Source organism: Sapajus apella, unplaced genomic scaffold, assembly GCF_009761245.1.
Source record: "Sapajus apella isolate SASKATOON/1434 unplaced genomic scaffold, GSC_monkey_1.0 scaffold29, whole genome shotgun sequence".
Taxonomy (NCBI): Eukaryota; Metazoa; Chordata; class Mammalia; order Primates; family Cebidae; genus Sapajus; species Sapajus apella.
Window position 1 is genome coordinate 22,940,148 of NW_022436969.1, and position 16,996 is coordinate 22,957,143.

Genomic DNA, 16,996 nt, shown 5'->3' on the forward strand with positions numbered 1-16,996 from the left:
TGTGTATATATATATATATATATATATATATATATATATATAGAAAAGGGAGCAGTGTTAACTAATTAGATTACCAGCAGTAGATTTCATAGTTGTTTCCCTTCGGCGGTAAATGTTTGAGGGGTGGAAGTTATTTGGCTTGTTTTAGAAACAGCAGAGTGTAATAGAATAAAACATAGATTTTTGCTTTGAATGAAACAGGGCTGAAGATCCAATGCTGAGATTTATTTAACTTTGGGTAAATAATTATCCACTATTTGTTTTGCTTTATTTTTTTTTAATACAGGGATAATAAGAACCTCTTCTCAAAGTAAAAGTGCTACTTTTTTGTGGGTGTGATAGTCTCACTCTGTCACCCAGTCTGGAGTGCAGTGGTGCAACCTTGGCTCACTGCAACCTCCATCTCCTGAGTTCAAGAAATTCTGGTACCTCAACCTTCTGAGTAGCTGGGATTCCAGACATGTACCATGATATCCTGCTAATTTTTTTTTTTTTTTTTTTTTTTTTTTTTTTTTTTGCGTTTTTAGTAGAGACGGGTTTTCACCATGTTGCCCAGGCTGGTCTCGAACTCCTGACCTCAGGTCATCTACATGCCTCGGCCTCCCAAAGTGCTAGGATTATAGGCATGAGCCACCGTGCCCTGCGTTTTTTGTTTTTTGTTGTTATTGTTGTTTGTTTGCTTTTTGTTTTGAGACAGTCTTGCACTATTGCTTAGGCTGGAGTGCAGTGGCATAATCTCAGCTACCTCTACCTCCTGGATTCAAGCAATCCTCCCACCTCAGCCTCCCAAGTAGCTGGGACTATAGGCTGGCTGATTTTTGTATCTTTTTGTAGAGACAAGGTCTTGCCATGTTGGCCAGGCTGGTTTCAGACTCCTGGTTTCAAGCTCCTGAGCTCTAGCAATCCACCACCTCTGCCTCCCAAAGTGCTGGGGTTACAGGTGTGAGCCACCACGCCCAGCCAATATTCATAATTTAAACTGTTTGGAAGTTACTAATGAACATATTTTTTTAAAAAAACTAAAATTCAGAAATATTAAAATACATATTAATTCATTAAAAGTAATGACCCAATACAGGTTAACTTGACTCACATATTTTTATGAAAAGTGACTATTTATCAAAACAAAAAGATGGAGGAATGACATTTTTTACATTTTTGTAAATTTCTTTGATGTCTAGCTTAATAGAAGATTCTTATATCTGCTTTTTTATATTCAGTCTGTTGTAACATATTGTTTTGATGGAAGTATGAAGAAAATTCATCCTGACACAAATATGCAGCTGGGAAAGGAGGAGGATTTTAATAGTCTATTCAGAGAGTTAAAGATATTCCTTTTTATATTATGCCAGGGCTCACCAAGTCATGGTTTCAAGGTAGTTAGTTGAGGTGTTTTCAGAAAGCCCAGCTATAGCGTGTAATCTGAAGGTATGCCAGTGAAGTTGGCCTCCTCTGTTACAGTGAATCCATTGGTGTGTCTTGAATTTTGAATGGAACTTTTTCCTGTGGATGATTTTGTAATAGCAGGCATCGGTCATTGAGAAAAACTGATTCACTGAGTTATGCAGGATTTCCAAATGTACAGTGGAAACAGTACTTCTTGTGATAATTATTACCTCTCTCTCTCTCTCTCTCTCTCTGCTTTTTTTTTTAAGACAGGGTCTTGCTCTGTCACTCAGGCTGGAGGGCAGTGGCATTATCTTGGTTCACTGCTGCCTTGACCTCCTGGGCTCAAGGGATCCTGCCACCTCATCCTCCTGAGTAATTGGGACTACTGGTGCATACCACTACATGCAGCTAAATTTTTGTATTTTTTTTGTAGAGATGGGGTTTCTCCATGTTGCCCAGGCTAATCTTGAACTCCTGGGCTCATGTGATCCACCTGCCTCAGCCTCCCAAAGTGTAGGGATTACAGGAATGAGCCACCATGCCTGGCCTCATTTTGACCTCTCGGCCCCTTGATAGGGCCTCAGGATTCCTGGGGGTCTCCAGATTACACTTTGATAAGCTCTCCATTAAATCATTTATAGATAATTCAAAAATATGCAAAATTAACAATATAATGTTTGAGATACACATGTTCTGAAAATAGGGAAAAGTAAGGGGAAAATGCATGACATAAAAGCCTCTTGAGAGGAGGGGAGGGAGATGTGACTTGGAGGTGCATGGGATCTCTAAGGGACGGCAGTGTGTAGGTTTTCTTTTATGTCCTGTTCGTTACTTCTATGTGTATTACTCATATACTCATATATATATATATATAAAACCTCACAATTTTCCTGACTGGAAAAGAAACCACAGACCAATTTAAAAAGCATAATATTTAGAATAAAATGTAACCTTTAAAGCAGGTGGGGACCAGGTGTGTGCAGTGACTCACGCCTGTAATCCCAGCACTTTGGGAGGCCGAGGCTGGTAAATCATGAGGTCAGGAGTTCAAGACCAGCCTGGCCAAAATGGTGAAACCCCGTCTCTACTAAAAATATAAAACTTAGCTGGGCGTGGTAGTGCACGCCTGTAATCCCAGCTACTCCAGAGGCTGAGGCAGAGAATTACTTGAACCCGGGAGGCAGAGGTTGCAGTGAGCCGAAATCATGCCACTGCAGTCCAGCCTGGGACACGAGACTCTGTCTCAAAAAAAACGCAGGTGGGGAGATTATGTCCGTAGATGAGACAATTAATTGGATGTGAATTAGATAAATCTTTTAAAGCAAATATTGGGCTGCATGGCTTTTTGCTCAAGGAAAGTGTAGCAGCAAGAATAATGCCCCCACAGACACCCCTGTCTTAAATCTCAGCCGGGCATATAGGATTAAGTGAAGGCTGTTGGGGTGGGTTGAGGGGATGTCCTGGGTTATCTGGGAGAGGCAGAAGTCCTCACAAGGGTCCTTATGAGAGGGAGGCAGGAGGTGAGAGTGAGGGCCAGAGGCAGAGGAGGAGGAGGGGTGTGGGGTACCTACGAAGGCAGGCGCCGGAGAAGCCGGGAAAAGCGAGGGCCCGGCCCTGTGCTGCAGCCCCCACGGACCCCGTGCGCCCTGGCTTGGTCTCAGACCCGGCGTGTGAGAGCGTTAGTGTGTGGGTTTGAAACCACTGAGTTGCTGGTCGTTTGGTACAGCCGCAGTAGGAGATGGGAAAGGCGGATTTTGTTTTTCTAAAGGAGACACTCGGCTAACAGGGAGGAGTTGGTGGTGGGCGCTGGGAACCCGGCAGCGGGGCAGGGCGGTGGGGGCGGTGCGATGTCACAGGTGTAGATGCCACCGCGGGCCACGCGCTCCAGGGCTGTTCTGGTGCCCAACCACCTTCCCTGGATCCCAGCCACCTGTAGGCCTTTCTGGGCAAAGCCAGTGTAGACTGAGACCAGACAGCCCGAGCAGGAAGCCGCCAGCAGGTGTCTCGCTCCTCGGTGGCAGCGCCCTCAGGAAGAGCGCGGCCCCGCAGCCCCCGCCCGGCGAGGCCACCGGAGGGCATCATAATTTTAAGTGTAAGACTGAAGACATTAAGGGAGAGTAAAATTAAAAATTTCAAAAGTCTGAAAGGGATATGAGGCCAGGAAAAAAAGGCGCGGGATGGAAGGAGAAGCCCTCTCTGATGCCAGGATCTGAGCTTTCCAAACACGTTTCCCGGCCGAGGGCTCGCTAGCGCCCCCAAGAGACCGCTGAGAGAAAACAGCCTCAGCTTTGATTTTTTTTTTTTTTTTAAACTGGTTTTTCGGTGGTGGTGGTGGTGGTGGTGGTGGTGGTGGTGGTGGTGGTGGTGGTGGGTTTTTTTGTTTTTGCTAGTTTGTTCTTTTGAGATGGAGCCTCACTCTGTCGCCCAGGCTGGAGTGTAATGGCGCGATCTCGGCTCACTGCAGCCTCCGCCTCCCAGGTTCAAGTGATTCTCCTCCCTCAACCTTCCGAGTAGCTGGGATTACAGGCACGCACCACTATGCCCGGCTAATTTTTGCATTTTGAGTAGAGATGGGGTTTCACCATGTTGGCCAGGCTGGTCTCAAACTCCTGACCTCAGGTCATCCTCCAGCCTTGGCCTCCCAAAGTGCTGGGATTACAGGCGTGAGCCATCACGCCCAGCCTCTGCTTTGATTTTTAAAGTCAGAAGAGACAGCTACAACTGCTTAGAAAAGGATAATGAAGTCAACCTCACCTGAGATGCCACCTCACAAAATCTTTTCTTCCTTTTTTCTTTTTCTTTTTTCCCCGAAGGAGGTGGAGAGGGTCTCACTCTGTCTCCCAGTCTGGAGGGCAGTGACGCAATCACAGCTCACTGCAGCCTCAACCTCCTGGGGTTCAGGAGGTCCTCCTGCCCCAGCCCCCAACCCCCATCGTGCTGAGACTACAGGCACGAGCCACTGCACCTGGCCACAAAAATCTTTCTTGAAAGACAAATTGACGTCAAAGATAAATGCCTTTCATTTGTACCTTCAGGCAGCTTTGCTGTCATACTTTTAAAGTGTCACAGGAGAGAGAGCTTTTAGAAGACAGATTCCCAATCCATACATATCCCACACGTATTCAAACAAATTCCGTATGATCAGAATTAGAGGCTACAGCTGGAACCTCAAGTGGGTTTGTCTGTATGGTGGGAACAGAGGAATAAAGAAGGCTGGCCACAGCAAGGAGGTTTTGGAAAATTTTAGAGGTATTTACATTTTAGGCTCCCATTCATGAAGTCACTGTCATTAGTGGATTTACCATTCACAGCCTCAGCTACTCCCAACCCTGAAGGCTCAAAAGACCTAGGAACCCTGTCAATTATCTAGACCCAAATCCTGAGTGCTGCAAGATTTGTATGTGGCACAAGCCACTCAGGAAGAACAGCTCCTGGCCTGGCATTTGTACTGCGCGGCAGCTTTGCTCTCATATTTTCAAAGCATCTTGTAGGGAAAATTCTGTTCCATTGCTATTTATAAACCTGGGGGTGTGCAGAGGTCTCTGACTTCCTCCTCCAACCCAGGGGGTCTGCTGCATGGCTTTGGGCTTTCCCATGGAGTCAGCTTTTATCCTGGGAGATTCTTAAAACAGGAGTGCTCCAGGAAGGTGCCCACTCTACCCCTCACTTCAGCCATATGATTCTGGTACTTTCCGCCCAGTAGCCGTCCATAAAATTGAACAAATGCTGCCTGCTTCTCCATAAACCTGTGTTATAGTCATGAGACGACAGTCTCATGTCACCAGGTAACCACAGTAGCCTCCAGGGAGAGTGGGTTCCCACCACTTGTCAGGGATAACTATCCACTGAGCAAAGGGGTCCTGAAATCTAGGCCCCGATGCCACACCAGACTCATCCTGAGTCCGGAACTGAAAGCAAATTAGGGAGAGACGCCTCGTGGCTACTTGGACACAGTTGTAGTGCGCACAGATGGGTCCTGCTGAAAGCGTCTCTTGATGGGTTAGCCACAGAGCAGCTCACAGATCTTAAATGGACATATAGGAGAATCTGAAGCTGGCATGAGAGCAGAGTGATGATGTGGGAGGGTTACGAAGGTTCCTGAAGTGTGTCTCTCCTCTCATTGTCGCAGGGCAGCCAGCATGTTCCCACTTGCTCGCCACCAAAGAGGTCGGGAATAGCGAGAGTCACCTTTGACTTATACAAGCTGAAACCCAAGGACTTCATCGGGTGCCTCAACGTGAAGGCCACCATGTACGAGATGTACTCCGTGTCCTATGACATCCGGTGCACAGGACTCAAGGCCCTGCTGAGGTAACACACTCTGGGGGTCACCTCCAGGGGTCTGGAGACTACAGGAGGTGTGGCACAGGTCGAGGGTTCCCACCCTGTTCCTCTGGGCTCCCAGGCAGGCTGCTACTGTTAGGCCACTTGGAGCTATGTTGTCTGAAGCAGGTCAACTCTTAAGCCACAGGCTCATTTCACACAACAGAAAGTCTCCAGCCAAAACCAAGTTGTTTCTTCCAAAGACCCTTAACTATTCATTGGAACAAAAGCTAAATAATAAACATAAAGAGGAACCACATTTATTTTAAGAAATTGAGCACTTAATTCTAGGTGATGATAACTGAAACCAGAGCCGTGGAGGTTGTGGCTGGGTTTGTACAGAGCGGCCACCTAGATCCGGGCGAATCACATGCTTTTGTGTGTGTCTGCTGTACTCCTGATAACTTCAGCCTCACCGGTAAGGTGGCACGGGCATGTGTCTTCTCCACATAATGCCAGGGCACTGTCATCCCAAAGATGAGGGCCAGGCTGGTTGCACAGCATCCCAGGAGAGAACTTTTAGAAGACAGATTCCCAATCCAACCATGCCCGGACCTATTCAAACAAATTCCGTGTGACCAAAAGGAGCCTTCCTGGGTGTTCCTGCTCCATAACCAGGTGGCACCCCTGCCACTGAGCCTGGAACTGAGAGACACAGCAGTCCCTGCTCTAAGGAATCAGCCGTGTGACCTTTCGCAGATTCCTTAACTTCTCTGAGCCTTGCTTTTCCCATCTGTAAATGAGAAGGTTGGGCCGGGTGTGGTGGCTCATGCCTATGATCTCAGCACTTTGGGAGGCCGAGGCAAGCAGATCACTTGAGCCCAGAAGTCCAAGACCACCCTGGCCAACATGGCGAAACCCTGTCTCTATTAAATATACAAAAATTAGCCAGGCATGGTGGTGGGCACCTGTAGTCCCAGCTACTGGGGAGGCTGAGGCAGGAGAATTGCATAACCCTGAGAGGCGGAGGTTGCAGTGAGCTGAGATCCACCACTGTGAGCTAAGACCGTGCCACTGCATTCCAGCCTGGGCCACAGAGCAAGACTCGGTCTCAAAAATAAATAAATAAATAAATACACACAAAAAAATAAATAAAATAAAATGAGAAAGTTGCTTCCAAGCACTTTATAATTGCCAGGGCTCTAAATACACCTACTTCTACTCCAGTAAATCTACTGTTGATCCTTAAAGAATTAATCTCTGTGGAGGGAGTGGACAGGAGAGCAGGTGACTGCAGTAGAAAGGTCTTCAAGTCTAAAGGTTTTGGAACTGCTGCCATTCCAGTGCTCCCTCGCGTCCCCCTTGGCAGGACTGCCCATTTCTCTTTGAGGGTGTTGGTTCCGTCCCCCGTGGCCTTGACAACTGCTCTGATCAGTGCTGAGCACAGCAAAGGGGGAACGCCCTCCTCTCAGGGGTACTGGCCTCACCTGAGGTGGGCCAGGGTATGTGACTTTGGTTTTTTGGTTTTTGGGCTTTGTTTGTTTCTTTGTTTTGGGATGGAATTTTGCTTTATTGCCCAGGCTAGACTCCCAAATTCTTGGCTTACCACAAACTCTGCCTTCCAGATTCAAGCGATTCTCTTGCCTCAGCCTCCTGAGTAGCTGGGATTACAGGCATGCACCACCATGCCTGGCTAATTTTGTCTTTTTAGTAGAGACGGGGTTTCTCCATGTTGGTCAGGCTGGTCTCGAACTCCCCATCTCAGGTGATCTGCCGTCCTCAGCCTCCCAAACTGCTGGGATTACAGGAGTGAGCCACTGCGCCTGGCCTACACTTTTTTTTTTTTTTTTTTTTTGAGATAGAGTCTCACTCTCTTGCCCAGGCTGGAGTGCAGTGGTACGATTTTGGCACACTGCAACCTCTGCCTCCCAAGTTCAAGCAATTCTCATGACTTAGCCTCCCGAGTAGCTGGGACTAAAGGCACACACCACCACACCTGGCTAACTTTTGTATTTTTAGTAGACACGGGGTTTCACCATGTTGGCCAAGCTGGTCTCAAACTCCTGGCCTCAGGTGATCCACCCACCTTGGCCTTCCAAAGTGCTTGGGATTACATGCAGGAGCCACCACACCTGGCCTTTTTTTTTTTTTTTTTTTTTTTAAGGACAAGATCTCATTCTGCTGCCCAGGCTGAAGTGCAGTGGTGCAATCACAGCTCACTGCAGCTTCCAACTCCTGGGCTCAAGAGATCCTTCTACCCCAGCCTCCAAAAGTGCTGGGATTATGGGCATGAGCCACCATACCTGGCCACAAAATCTTTCTTGAAAGACAAGTTCAGCCTTATTGTTACTAATGTGTATCCTCTGATGGATCCGATGACACCACAAACAGCCACGGAACTCACGACAGCCCCCACACTGGAGGCACCACCTGCTGGAGACTTTGTTGTTGGTGCTGGGAGCAGTAGGCCTCCTGACGAGACAGCTGCCCAGGCTTGGCTAGCGCATCCCCATGGGCTCAGCCACCGCTGACTGTCCTGCTCCTCCCTTAGGAAGGGAAGATATATATATTTTTTTTTTCTGAGACAGAGTCTCGCTCTGTCACCAGGCTAGAATGCAGTGGCTCGACCTCAGCTCACTGCAACCTTGCCTCCCGAATTGAAGTGATTCTCCTGCCTCAGCCTCCCAAGTAGCCGGAACGACAGGCACACACCACCACCCTGGCTAATTTTTGTATTTTTTTCTAGAGAAGGGGTTTCACCATGTTGGCCAGGATCGTCTTGATCCCTTAACCTCATGATCTGGCTGCCTTGGCCTCCCAAAGTGCTGGGATTACAGGCGTGAGCCACTGCACCCGGCCAGGAAGCAATTTTAAAACTGGAATGAAATCCTTTAGCTTTGGACTAGGTAGAGAATGAGAACGAGAACTTGAGGCAGTGTTATAAGTCCAGTGTAACACTAATGCAGACTCAGCCTGAGGACTGAGAGGCCAGGATGGGGCAAGCTTTTCCCTGCCAAAACATCAGGAACAAGTTGGAATATCTGGCCACCCTCAACCACCTGGGTCACAGGATTATGATGCCAGTTTTTGCTAGAACTTTCCTTCAGCCCAGCCTGTCCTTTCACCGAACCTGACTGATTTCAGTAGCAGGGCCCCTAGAACAGCCTAGCAGCCCGAAGCCTAGGACACAGCACAGCTGTGCTCCACACAGAGCTTGCCAGCCACTCTACAAGCAGGCCACCTTCAGGTGGCTCTTGGGAGCTGTGCTTCTTGGGGTTATGTTGGGCCAGCAGCCAGGGGTCCCCAGGGAGCTCACAGAAACCTGCTCCCCGCCAGACCCACTGCTGCAGCAGCTGCATCTGTGCCAACCCGAGGACACGGGTACCGTGAGAGCACTCAGACAGCCATGCTCTAAATGTGAGCCTGGCCTTCTCGGAATGCCTTTTGGTGGGGGAAGTGAAGTATCCGCATCCTGTCTGTTTCTCGCTGGCCCAAAATCCCAAGCTAACGCGTCCCATCTCCCTCTGTTGCAGGAGCCTGCTGCGGTTCCTGTCCTACTCTGCCCAGGTAACAGGACAGTTTCTCATCTATGTAGGCACGTCCCTGCTCCGGGTGCTGGATGACACAGAAGAGCGGCCATCCCTCAGGTCACACGCCAGGGGCCAGCTCACATGTGGATAGGGATGCAGGCTGCCGCGGGCTCTTGAGCCAAACACTGCGCTTCTTTTGGCTCAGTGACGAATGTTGAAGATGCTTTTATGTTCTGAGCCATGTGCACTTGTAGGTCACTAGTCACCCTGCTGAGGAGTGGTGCCCAGGAAAGGAAAAGGCTTGGTGGTACATGAAGTGTGGACAGTAAGCCAGGGTGCCCTGGGAGGGAGGCGTGGAGGGCCCCAGGGGACATGCAAAGCGACCAAGCAGCAGGTGTGCCCAGGAGCAGAGTGCATGTGTCAGAGCCCTTTGGTCTGTCAACTCCTGCAATAAATCCATCGCAAGACTGGCCTTCAAGATGTGATACTTCCTGTGCCTCCTTTGTCTCTCAGAACAGAAAAAAAAAGAAAGAACTTTATATAAAAGCAAAACTTAGCCAGGAATATTCTGCTAACAGACATAACCACTCGTAAGTCTTTATTAGTGCCACAAAAATAACAAGCTGCAAAATGTTATTGTGTTTTTTTCAAAACCCCCAAAGGGGCCCTCACACTGAAGTACTCAATTTTGGAGGTCTTTAAGGATTTTTCACTTGTGAAAGTGAAAAGACTTCACTTTTTTAGCTTTTTTTTTTTTTTTTTTTTTTGAGACAGGGTCTAGCTGTGTCACCCAGGCTGGAGTGCAGTGGCATGATCTCGGCTCACTGTCGCGTCGACCCCCTGGACTCAAGCCATTCTCCCACCTAAGCCTCCCGAGTAATGAGATTACAGGTGCACACCACTGTGCCTAGTTTTTTATTTTTGTAGAGATGGGGTCTTGCTATGTTGCTCAGGCTGGTCTCAAACTCCTGGACTCAAGCAACCCTCCTGCCTGGGCCTCTCAAAGTTCTGAGATTATAGACTGGAGCCACCACACGAGGCCCAGTCTTTTTCTTTAAGAAAAAAAAAAAACAAAACTGCACCCTCAGCTGCAGATGCTGCCTGCAGCCAGGCAGAGCACCGGGTTGCCAAAGTGGAGCTGCGCCTCATGCTGGCTCAGCTACGAGGACTGTCCTGCTGTCCTTCTGTCTCTCCTGTCTGTGGCTGGTGTCTCTAGCTGTAGGCACAGCTGGCTGAAGGCAATCAGATGACATTGTAAGAATCTGGGATGGGCACAGGGGCTCACACCTGTAATCTTAGCACTTTGGGAGGCCAAGGCGGGTGGATCACCAGAGGTCAGGAGTTCGAGACCATCCTGGCCAACATGGTGAAAGCCCCATCTATACTAAAACACAAAAATTAACTGGGCATGGTGGTGCGCACCTGCAATCCCAGCTACTCAGGAGGCTGAGGCAAGAGAATCATGGCTGAAGCAGGAGAATGACTTGAGCGAGACTCTGTCTCAAAAAAAAAAAAAAAAGAATCTGTCTCCCACTCCCTTGGATGTGCTTTCCTCCAGCAAGGTCCTCAGGCTCCGAAGCAGGAAGCTCTGGGCTGCACCTTATCCCCTCATCGGATGCCCTGGGTTATGCCTCATGCTGCAGACACAGCAGCCAGGTGGCTCTGCCAGTCTGGGCCACACACCCAGTCCTGGAGCCACCCAAAAGGGAAATGGGTACCGTTCCCATAATCAGGGGGAACAGATGCTAGAAGAAAAATCTTTCTTAATTAAGAAATGATGCCTTGGAGGCCTTTTCCTTCCCTAACCACACTCTGAACACAGAAAGACACCACAGGGTGCCCTGGAACCCTAGAGGAAGAAAACCTCTCCCCACCCCCACCCCCACCCCCTTCCCGCGCTCCCAGCTGCTGCTTAGCCGTTCTGGACCTGGTGGGTCTTCCCTTCACAGACAGTTTGCAGTCCCCTTTGGGAGCCCCTGTGACAAGCATCTGCCTGAGTCTGGGGCTCTCGCTGTGTCTGAGCCACTTTTAGAGAAGTTGGGCCAGGCCCCACGGCAGGACAGAAAACCGGAAAGGAGTGGAGGTGGCACTCCTAAAACACAGGCTCTTCATTCACACCGCGAAAAAACAGGCATTTCTGTATTAGCGCTTCTTGCCTTCCAGAATGAGCTGCTGCTGCTGGTACAGCGAGGGTTACAAAGATTGTTCCCTATTGTTCCCATAGGCTGTCTGCTGCTCGATTTCAAAACATTTCCTACATAAGGAGCTCCTGAGGGCCCTGCCCACCTCGGGCCAGCACAAGAGGAGGCGAGGAGGAGGGCATGCGGCTGGCCGGGCTGAGGGGCTCTCTCCTGCCTCTAGCTGACTCTGGGCTTGCGTCACTTCCCAAGGATTCCACCAGCCTGGGCAGTGACTGCCTGGCTTCCAAAAAAGGAATTTTCACTCCGTCGCCTGATCCCGTTGACTCAGCCACTGCCCTCACTCGCTGGGAGGCCGGAGGACTGTATCCAGATGGTGGGGAACTGAGGGGCCCAACCTGTGTGACAGAGGAATTGAGGAAGGGGCAGGCCTGGCCTTCTCCCCATGGGAAAGGGGGAGGAAATTCAGAAGGACCTCTTGGCATTTGGGAACTTCTGAATGAGCTGCGGCCTGCCTCCTCCCTGTCTCCTGTGCCATGATTCACGGGGTGGCCTGGGACAGAGCAGCCTCTTCGCAGAACCCCCAGGGAGGCTCCGGGCCATGGGGAGGAGGCAGCAAAGGCTGGTTTTATTGAGGCTTCGGGGGCCCCTGGCCAGGAAACTGGCAGAATTGAACCCCGCTGCCTTATGGGAAGAGTCCCAGCAGGCGTGGCTCTCTCTTGTCTCTGGTTCGGATTAGGCAGCAGGCACTCCAAACGTGACTCTCTCTAAGATGAGAACAAGAAGGTGTTCTAAATCTGGGTTTAGCCCGCTAGCTCAGACCAGGATGTGCCCCCACGTAGGCAGGGGTGAGTAGGGGGAGCCACAGCACTCCAGCGGGTTCTGGGGTCCGGACTCTGTGGGTCCTGGACACCGCCACTACCTAACCCTTCAGCTGAATGCCCTGGGGTGTCGTGTGTCCTGTTCAGGGGCTGAATGTTCATCTGTGTTCATCACTGAAGAGCTTGAATTTGAAATTATTCACTTTGAGAATCACAATTCAGAAAAAAGGAAATGGCTCCCATGAGCCTAGGTTCCACACTCCTGCAGTCACTGCATGGACCTGGACGTCACTCTCCTATGTCCCCTTTTTCAGGCACACAAACACAGGTAGCTCTGCACCTGCCCTGAGCATCCCACACACAAGTGTCCTGGCGCATCTCCGCCACATGATTCCTAGGCTAGATTCAAGGAGCACTGTCTGTCAGGAGCAGGGAACAGGGTGCAGGTCTGGGATGAACTGAGGACCTCAGAATGAAATGCTCTAAGAGCCGACCTCATAACCAGAGACAGACTCTGGCTAAAATCACCCACAGTGACCAGACTTCTCAGCCCAAGCCGCTGTCCTCCCCATAAAAATCACAGTCCAATCGACTTGGTCTAGGAACTCCATTCCCAGACAGATTTTCTGGGCCCGGATTTTAAAAATGTAAACACAGCCCCTCTTCTCCAGCCAGCACTTTCAGCACATGCTCTTCTCCTGCACCCTGAGGGAGGTGTCACTGCCCTCCAGGCCACGGCTCAGCTCAGTGCCATGGCGAAGGCCTCTCAGGACCAGGATTCAAAAACCGGGTCCATTTCCCCAAAGGGAAGTTCTCCTTTCTCCTCAAGTGATGAGGTGGGGGCTGCTCATCAAGCCATAGGTGGTGGTTGACCTCCACCCAGGAAGGCACTGTCCCCAGGCAGAGTCTCCTGGCTCCCACTCCCTCCTGTGTCATAAATAAATTGTAGGAAAAGAAACCTGTGGGCAGTACCTTTCCCTACCGCCACCTCCACGGGGACAGCTGTTCCTTGCTACACTTACCTTTGTTTTTTCAAAGGTGGTTCTGCCGTTGGAACCGCTCCCGGTGAACGATTGCCCACATCTGGCTCACCTTAGTGGGTTCTTACTTCTCTCACACCCCCGAGGTGGCACAGCCCCGGGATTCCTCTTTGCAGTTCCTCACGGCCCAGCCAGGTGGACGCAGGCCCAGGCCCTCTCCAGCCACTGTGGCCGTGGGGCTACCTGCCTGCCCTCCAGCCCTGACAGTTAGCTCCCAAGACCCAGGGGGCTGGGAGGACAGCTCTTTCTTCCCCAAGATTTTATTGTATTGTGCCAAATCAACATAACATTTTTTTAATGAGCTTTCACCTCAGTCTCCCAAGTAATTGACACTACAGGTACACACCATCACACCCAGCTCATCTTTTTTTGTTTTTTGGATTTTTTTTTTTTTTTTTTTGTAGGAATAGGGTCTTACCATGTTGCCCAGGCTGTTATCCAACTCCTGGGCTCAAGTGATCCTCCCACCTCAGCCTCCCAAAGGACTGGGATTATGGGTATGAGCTATCACTTTTAAAATCTGATGGTCAGTGCAGAGCCTTTTACTCTGAGCCTCTTTGCCTGGTCCTGCCAGCCTGACTCCTTTTTCCTAATTAGGACTCTGCAGTGTTCATGGTTTTCTTTTTTGTTTTTTTAAAAAGAGCTAGAGTCTCACTCTCTCACACAGGCTGGAGTACAGTGGTGCGGTCATAACTCACTGCAGCTTCAACCTCCTGGGCTCAAGTGATCCTCCTGCCTCAGCCTCCCACAGTACTGGGATTACAGGTGTGAGTCACTGTGCCTTTGGACGTTTGAGGTCTAGCCACATACCAGTGAAGCAGTGTTGGGGTGTGGCTTGAAAGTGACCACTCCACTGAGTGGTCTCCCCAACTTCAGGGGCTCATGTGCCAAGGCACTGGGGGACATACTCTGACTACAGGGAGTTGTGTCCCACCTAGGCCCTCCTTAGATGCCCTCTGGCTATGACTGTTGGAGGCCAGTCTGTGAAGGTCACCGCAGCGACTTCCCCAGCCCACCTGCAAGATGTCTTCAGGCCACGACTGCTGGGAGCCGGGTCCTCCCAGCCACTCCAAGGCCAGGCCAGGGCACCAGGACTTTTGTGATTTTGTGATATAATAAAAATATATATATTTGGCCTCTGCCCCTGTTTCTAACATAGATCTCCTAAAATCTTTGTAATCTCCTGAGTGATAGGAATGGCTGACACACAGCTCCTAAATCCTTTGGAATTTCCTGGGTTATAGGAGCATTTTTTTTAAAGACAGCATCTCGCTCTGTCACCCAGGCTGGAGTGCAGTGGTGTGATTATAGCTCACACTGCAGGTTCCTGGGCTCAAGTGATCCTCCCACCTCAGCCTCCTGAGTAGTTGGGACTGCAGGTGCACATCGCCACGCTCAGCTAATCATTATTATTTTTTTGTAGAGATGAGGTCTCCTTATGTTGTCCAGGCTGATCTCAAATTCCTGGACTCAAGCAATCCACCTGGCCTCCCAAAGGACTGGGATGACAGGCATGAGCTGCTGCACCTGGCTGGGAGCATCTTTTGAGGAGACTCTTGGTGGGCTCCTGCATGGCCTCAGGATGGTTCCCCTGACAACCAGCCCTGTGATTAGAGGGTCAGGACTTTCAGACGCGTCCTCCAATCTCTGGGGAGAGGAGAGGGGCTGAAGGTTGATCAATTGCGCCTGCGTAATTAAGCCTCAAGAAAAATCGCCAAGCTACAGGGCTGAGGGAGCTTCCAGAGAGTGAACACATGGAGGCTCGGAGATCATGGTGCCCAGGGAGGCCATGGAAGCTCCACGCCCAGCCCCACACGCCTTCCCTGTGAGTGTCTTCATCTGTATCCATAATAAAAAGGTAAACATACATAAAGTGTTTCCCTGAGTTCTGTGAGTTACCCTAGCAAATTCATCACACCCAAGCTGGGGGTCATGGGAACTGAGATTTGTCACAACTTGGGGCTTGCAATGGGCATGAAAAGTGAGGGCAGCCTTGAGGACTGAGCCCCTCAGCCCATGGTGTTCAATGCTATCTCCAAGTGGCCAGAGTCAGAGTTGAATTGAATGAGAGGACACCCAGCTGGTGTCTGCTAGAGAACAGCTTCTCTGTGGAGAGAAATCTCCACACAGTTCGGTGACTGGAGTGAAATATTCTGTATTGAGAGTGAGAGTGGAGAGAAAATGCAGTGTTTTTTCCACACCGCCCCCACCCCCCGTGCCCCGCTCACCCAGCCATTGTGATGTTACTGCTCATGATGGTTAACTTTATGTGTCCACTTGGCCAGGCCGTGGTACGCAGTTTCTGGTGAAACACCAATCCTAATGTTGCTTCGAAAGGTATTTGTTTAGATGAGACTAACATTTAAATCCATGGACTTTAAGTAAAGCACACTCCCTCCAGGTTGCTCATTTGGGAGTGGCTGCATCCAGTCGATTGAAGGCCTTAAGAGAAGACTGACATTCCCCTAGAGAAATAATTCTGCCAGCACATGGCCTTGCGGGTGGCTCTGCGACATCAGCTCTTCCAGGGCTCCAGCCTGCTGGCCGCCCTGCAGATTTCAGACTTCTCAGCGCCCCCCAGTCGTACATCTGTAGACACGGCTCATGGGAATGAGATGTGGGAAGCCAAGGCAGGATCACTTTCAAGCCACACCCCAACATCTGCTTCACTGGTATGTGGCTAGACCTCAAACGTCCAAAGGCACAGTGACTCACACCTGTAATCCCAGTACTGTGGGAGGCTGAGGCAGGAGGATCACTTGAGCCCAGGAGGTTGAAGCTGCAGTGAGTTATGACCGCACCACTGTACTCCAGCCTGTGTGAGAGAGTGAGACTCTAGCTCTTTTTTAAAAAACAAAAAAGAAAACCATGGACACTGCAGAGTCCTAATTAGGAAAAAGGAGTCAGGCTGGCAGGACCAGGCAAAATTAAAGCGATAAAGCAGATAAGCTATGGGTCTGCTTTCCTCCATGGTCCGGGACAGATAAACAAAGAGAGGAAGCAGACACGCTGTGGGTCTGGTCTTCAAAATGGCCCAGGACTTGTGGCCCCCCTGAGCAGATAATGTACAGAACTCACAAACTTCCTGCTTATCAACAAACACTTCAATTTATCAAACACCTAGGCCGATAGGAAAATGGAAGTTAGTTATCAACCAGCCCAAGTCCCATTCTACAAACTCCCCAGCCAGCCTTGGTCTCCGGCAGGCAGCTACTCTTCTGCTGATTCTGCCCTCTGCAACCTTGCAATGCATTTTCCTACTTTCTCTAATACATCTGCCTTTCTTTACCTACAACTGTCTTGGTAAATTCTTTTACCCCCTCACCATCAGCCCAGTGAGTCACCGCTTACCCACCACACAAACAAAATAAAAACCTAAAAAGTTCAACTTACTCCTTTACTTAACAGAAGAATTAGAAATAAAGCTTTGACTTATTCCTTTACCTAAATCATCAAGACTTACTCCAAATGATATTTTACTTTAGAAAAAAATCACCTCTCTCCTCAAAGGATAAAATGTGCCATGATTGGAAGCTGAGTCTCAGCTGTTATGAATGTGCGCAGAAACCCTCCCCCCACCCCATCCTGTTCACTGTCCTTGGCTTGAACACTTAGACATGAAGTCCCTGCAACAGGAGCTCATTCAACTTGTGCAGTTTTGTTTGTCTTAGGGTGTATTTTATTTTTTTTAAGGCAAAGTCTTGCTTTGTTGCCCAGGTTGGAGTGCAGTCGCATGATCACAGCTCACTGCAGTCTTGACCTCCCAGGCTCAAGGGATCCTCCCACCTCAGCCTCCCAAAGAGCTGGGACTATAG

General features: G+C 49.8%; 1 protein-coding gene across 4 annotated transcripts in view; it reads left to right on the top strand.

Moving 5' to 3' along the window:
- The window catches only part of CIDEA (cell death inducing DFFA like effector a), a 23,404-nt gene extending 13,737 nt beyond the window's left edge, over nt 1-9,667 (top strand). For all 4 annotated transcript variants that reach the window (XM_032293414.1, XM_032293415.1, XM_032293417.1 and 1 more), the window contains exons 4-5: nt 5,519-5,700; nt 9,186-9,667. In XM_032293414.1, the coding sequence (XP_032149305.1) occupies nt 5,519-5,700; nt 9,186-9,333 (330 nt within the window). In that variant the 3' untranslated portion in view covers nt 9,334-9,667. The remainder of the gene's footprint in view (nt 1-5,518; nt 5,701-9,185) is intronic.
- The last annotated feature ends 7,329 nt before the right edge of the window (nt 9,668-16,996 follow it).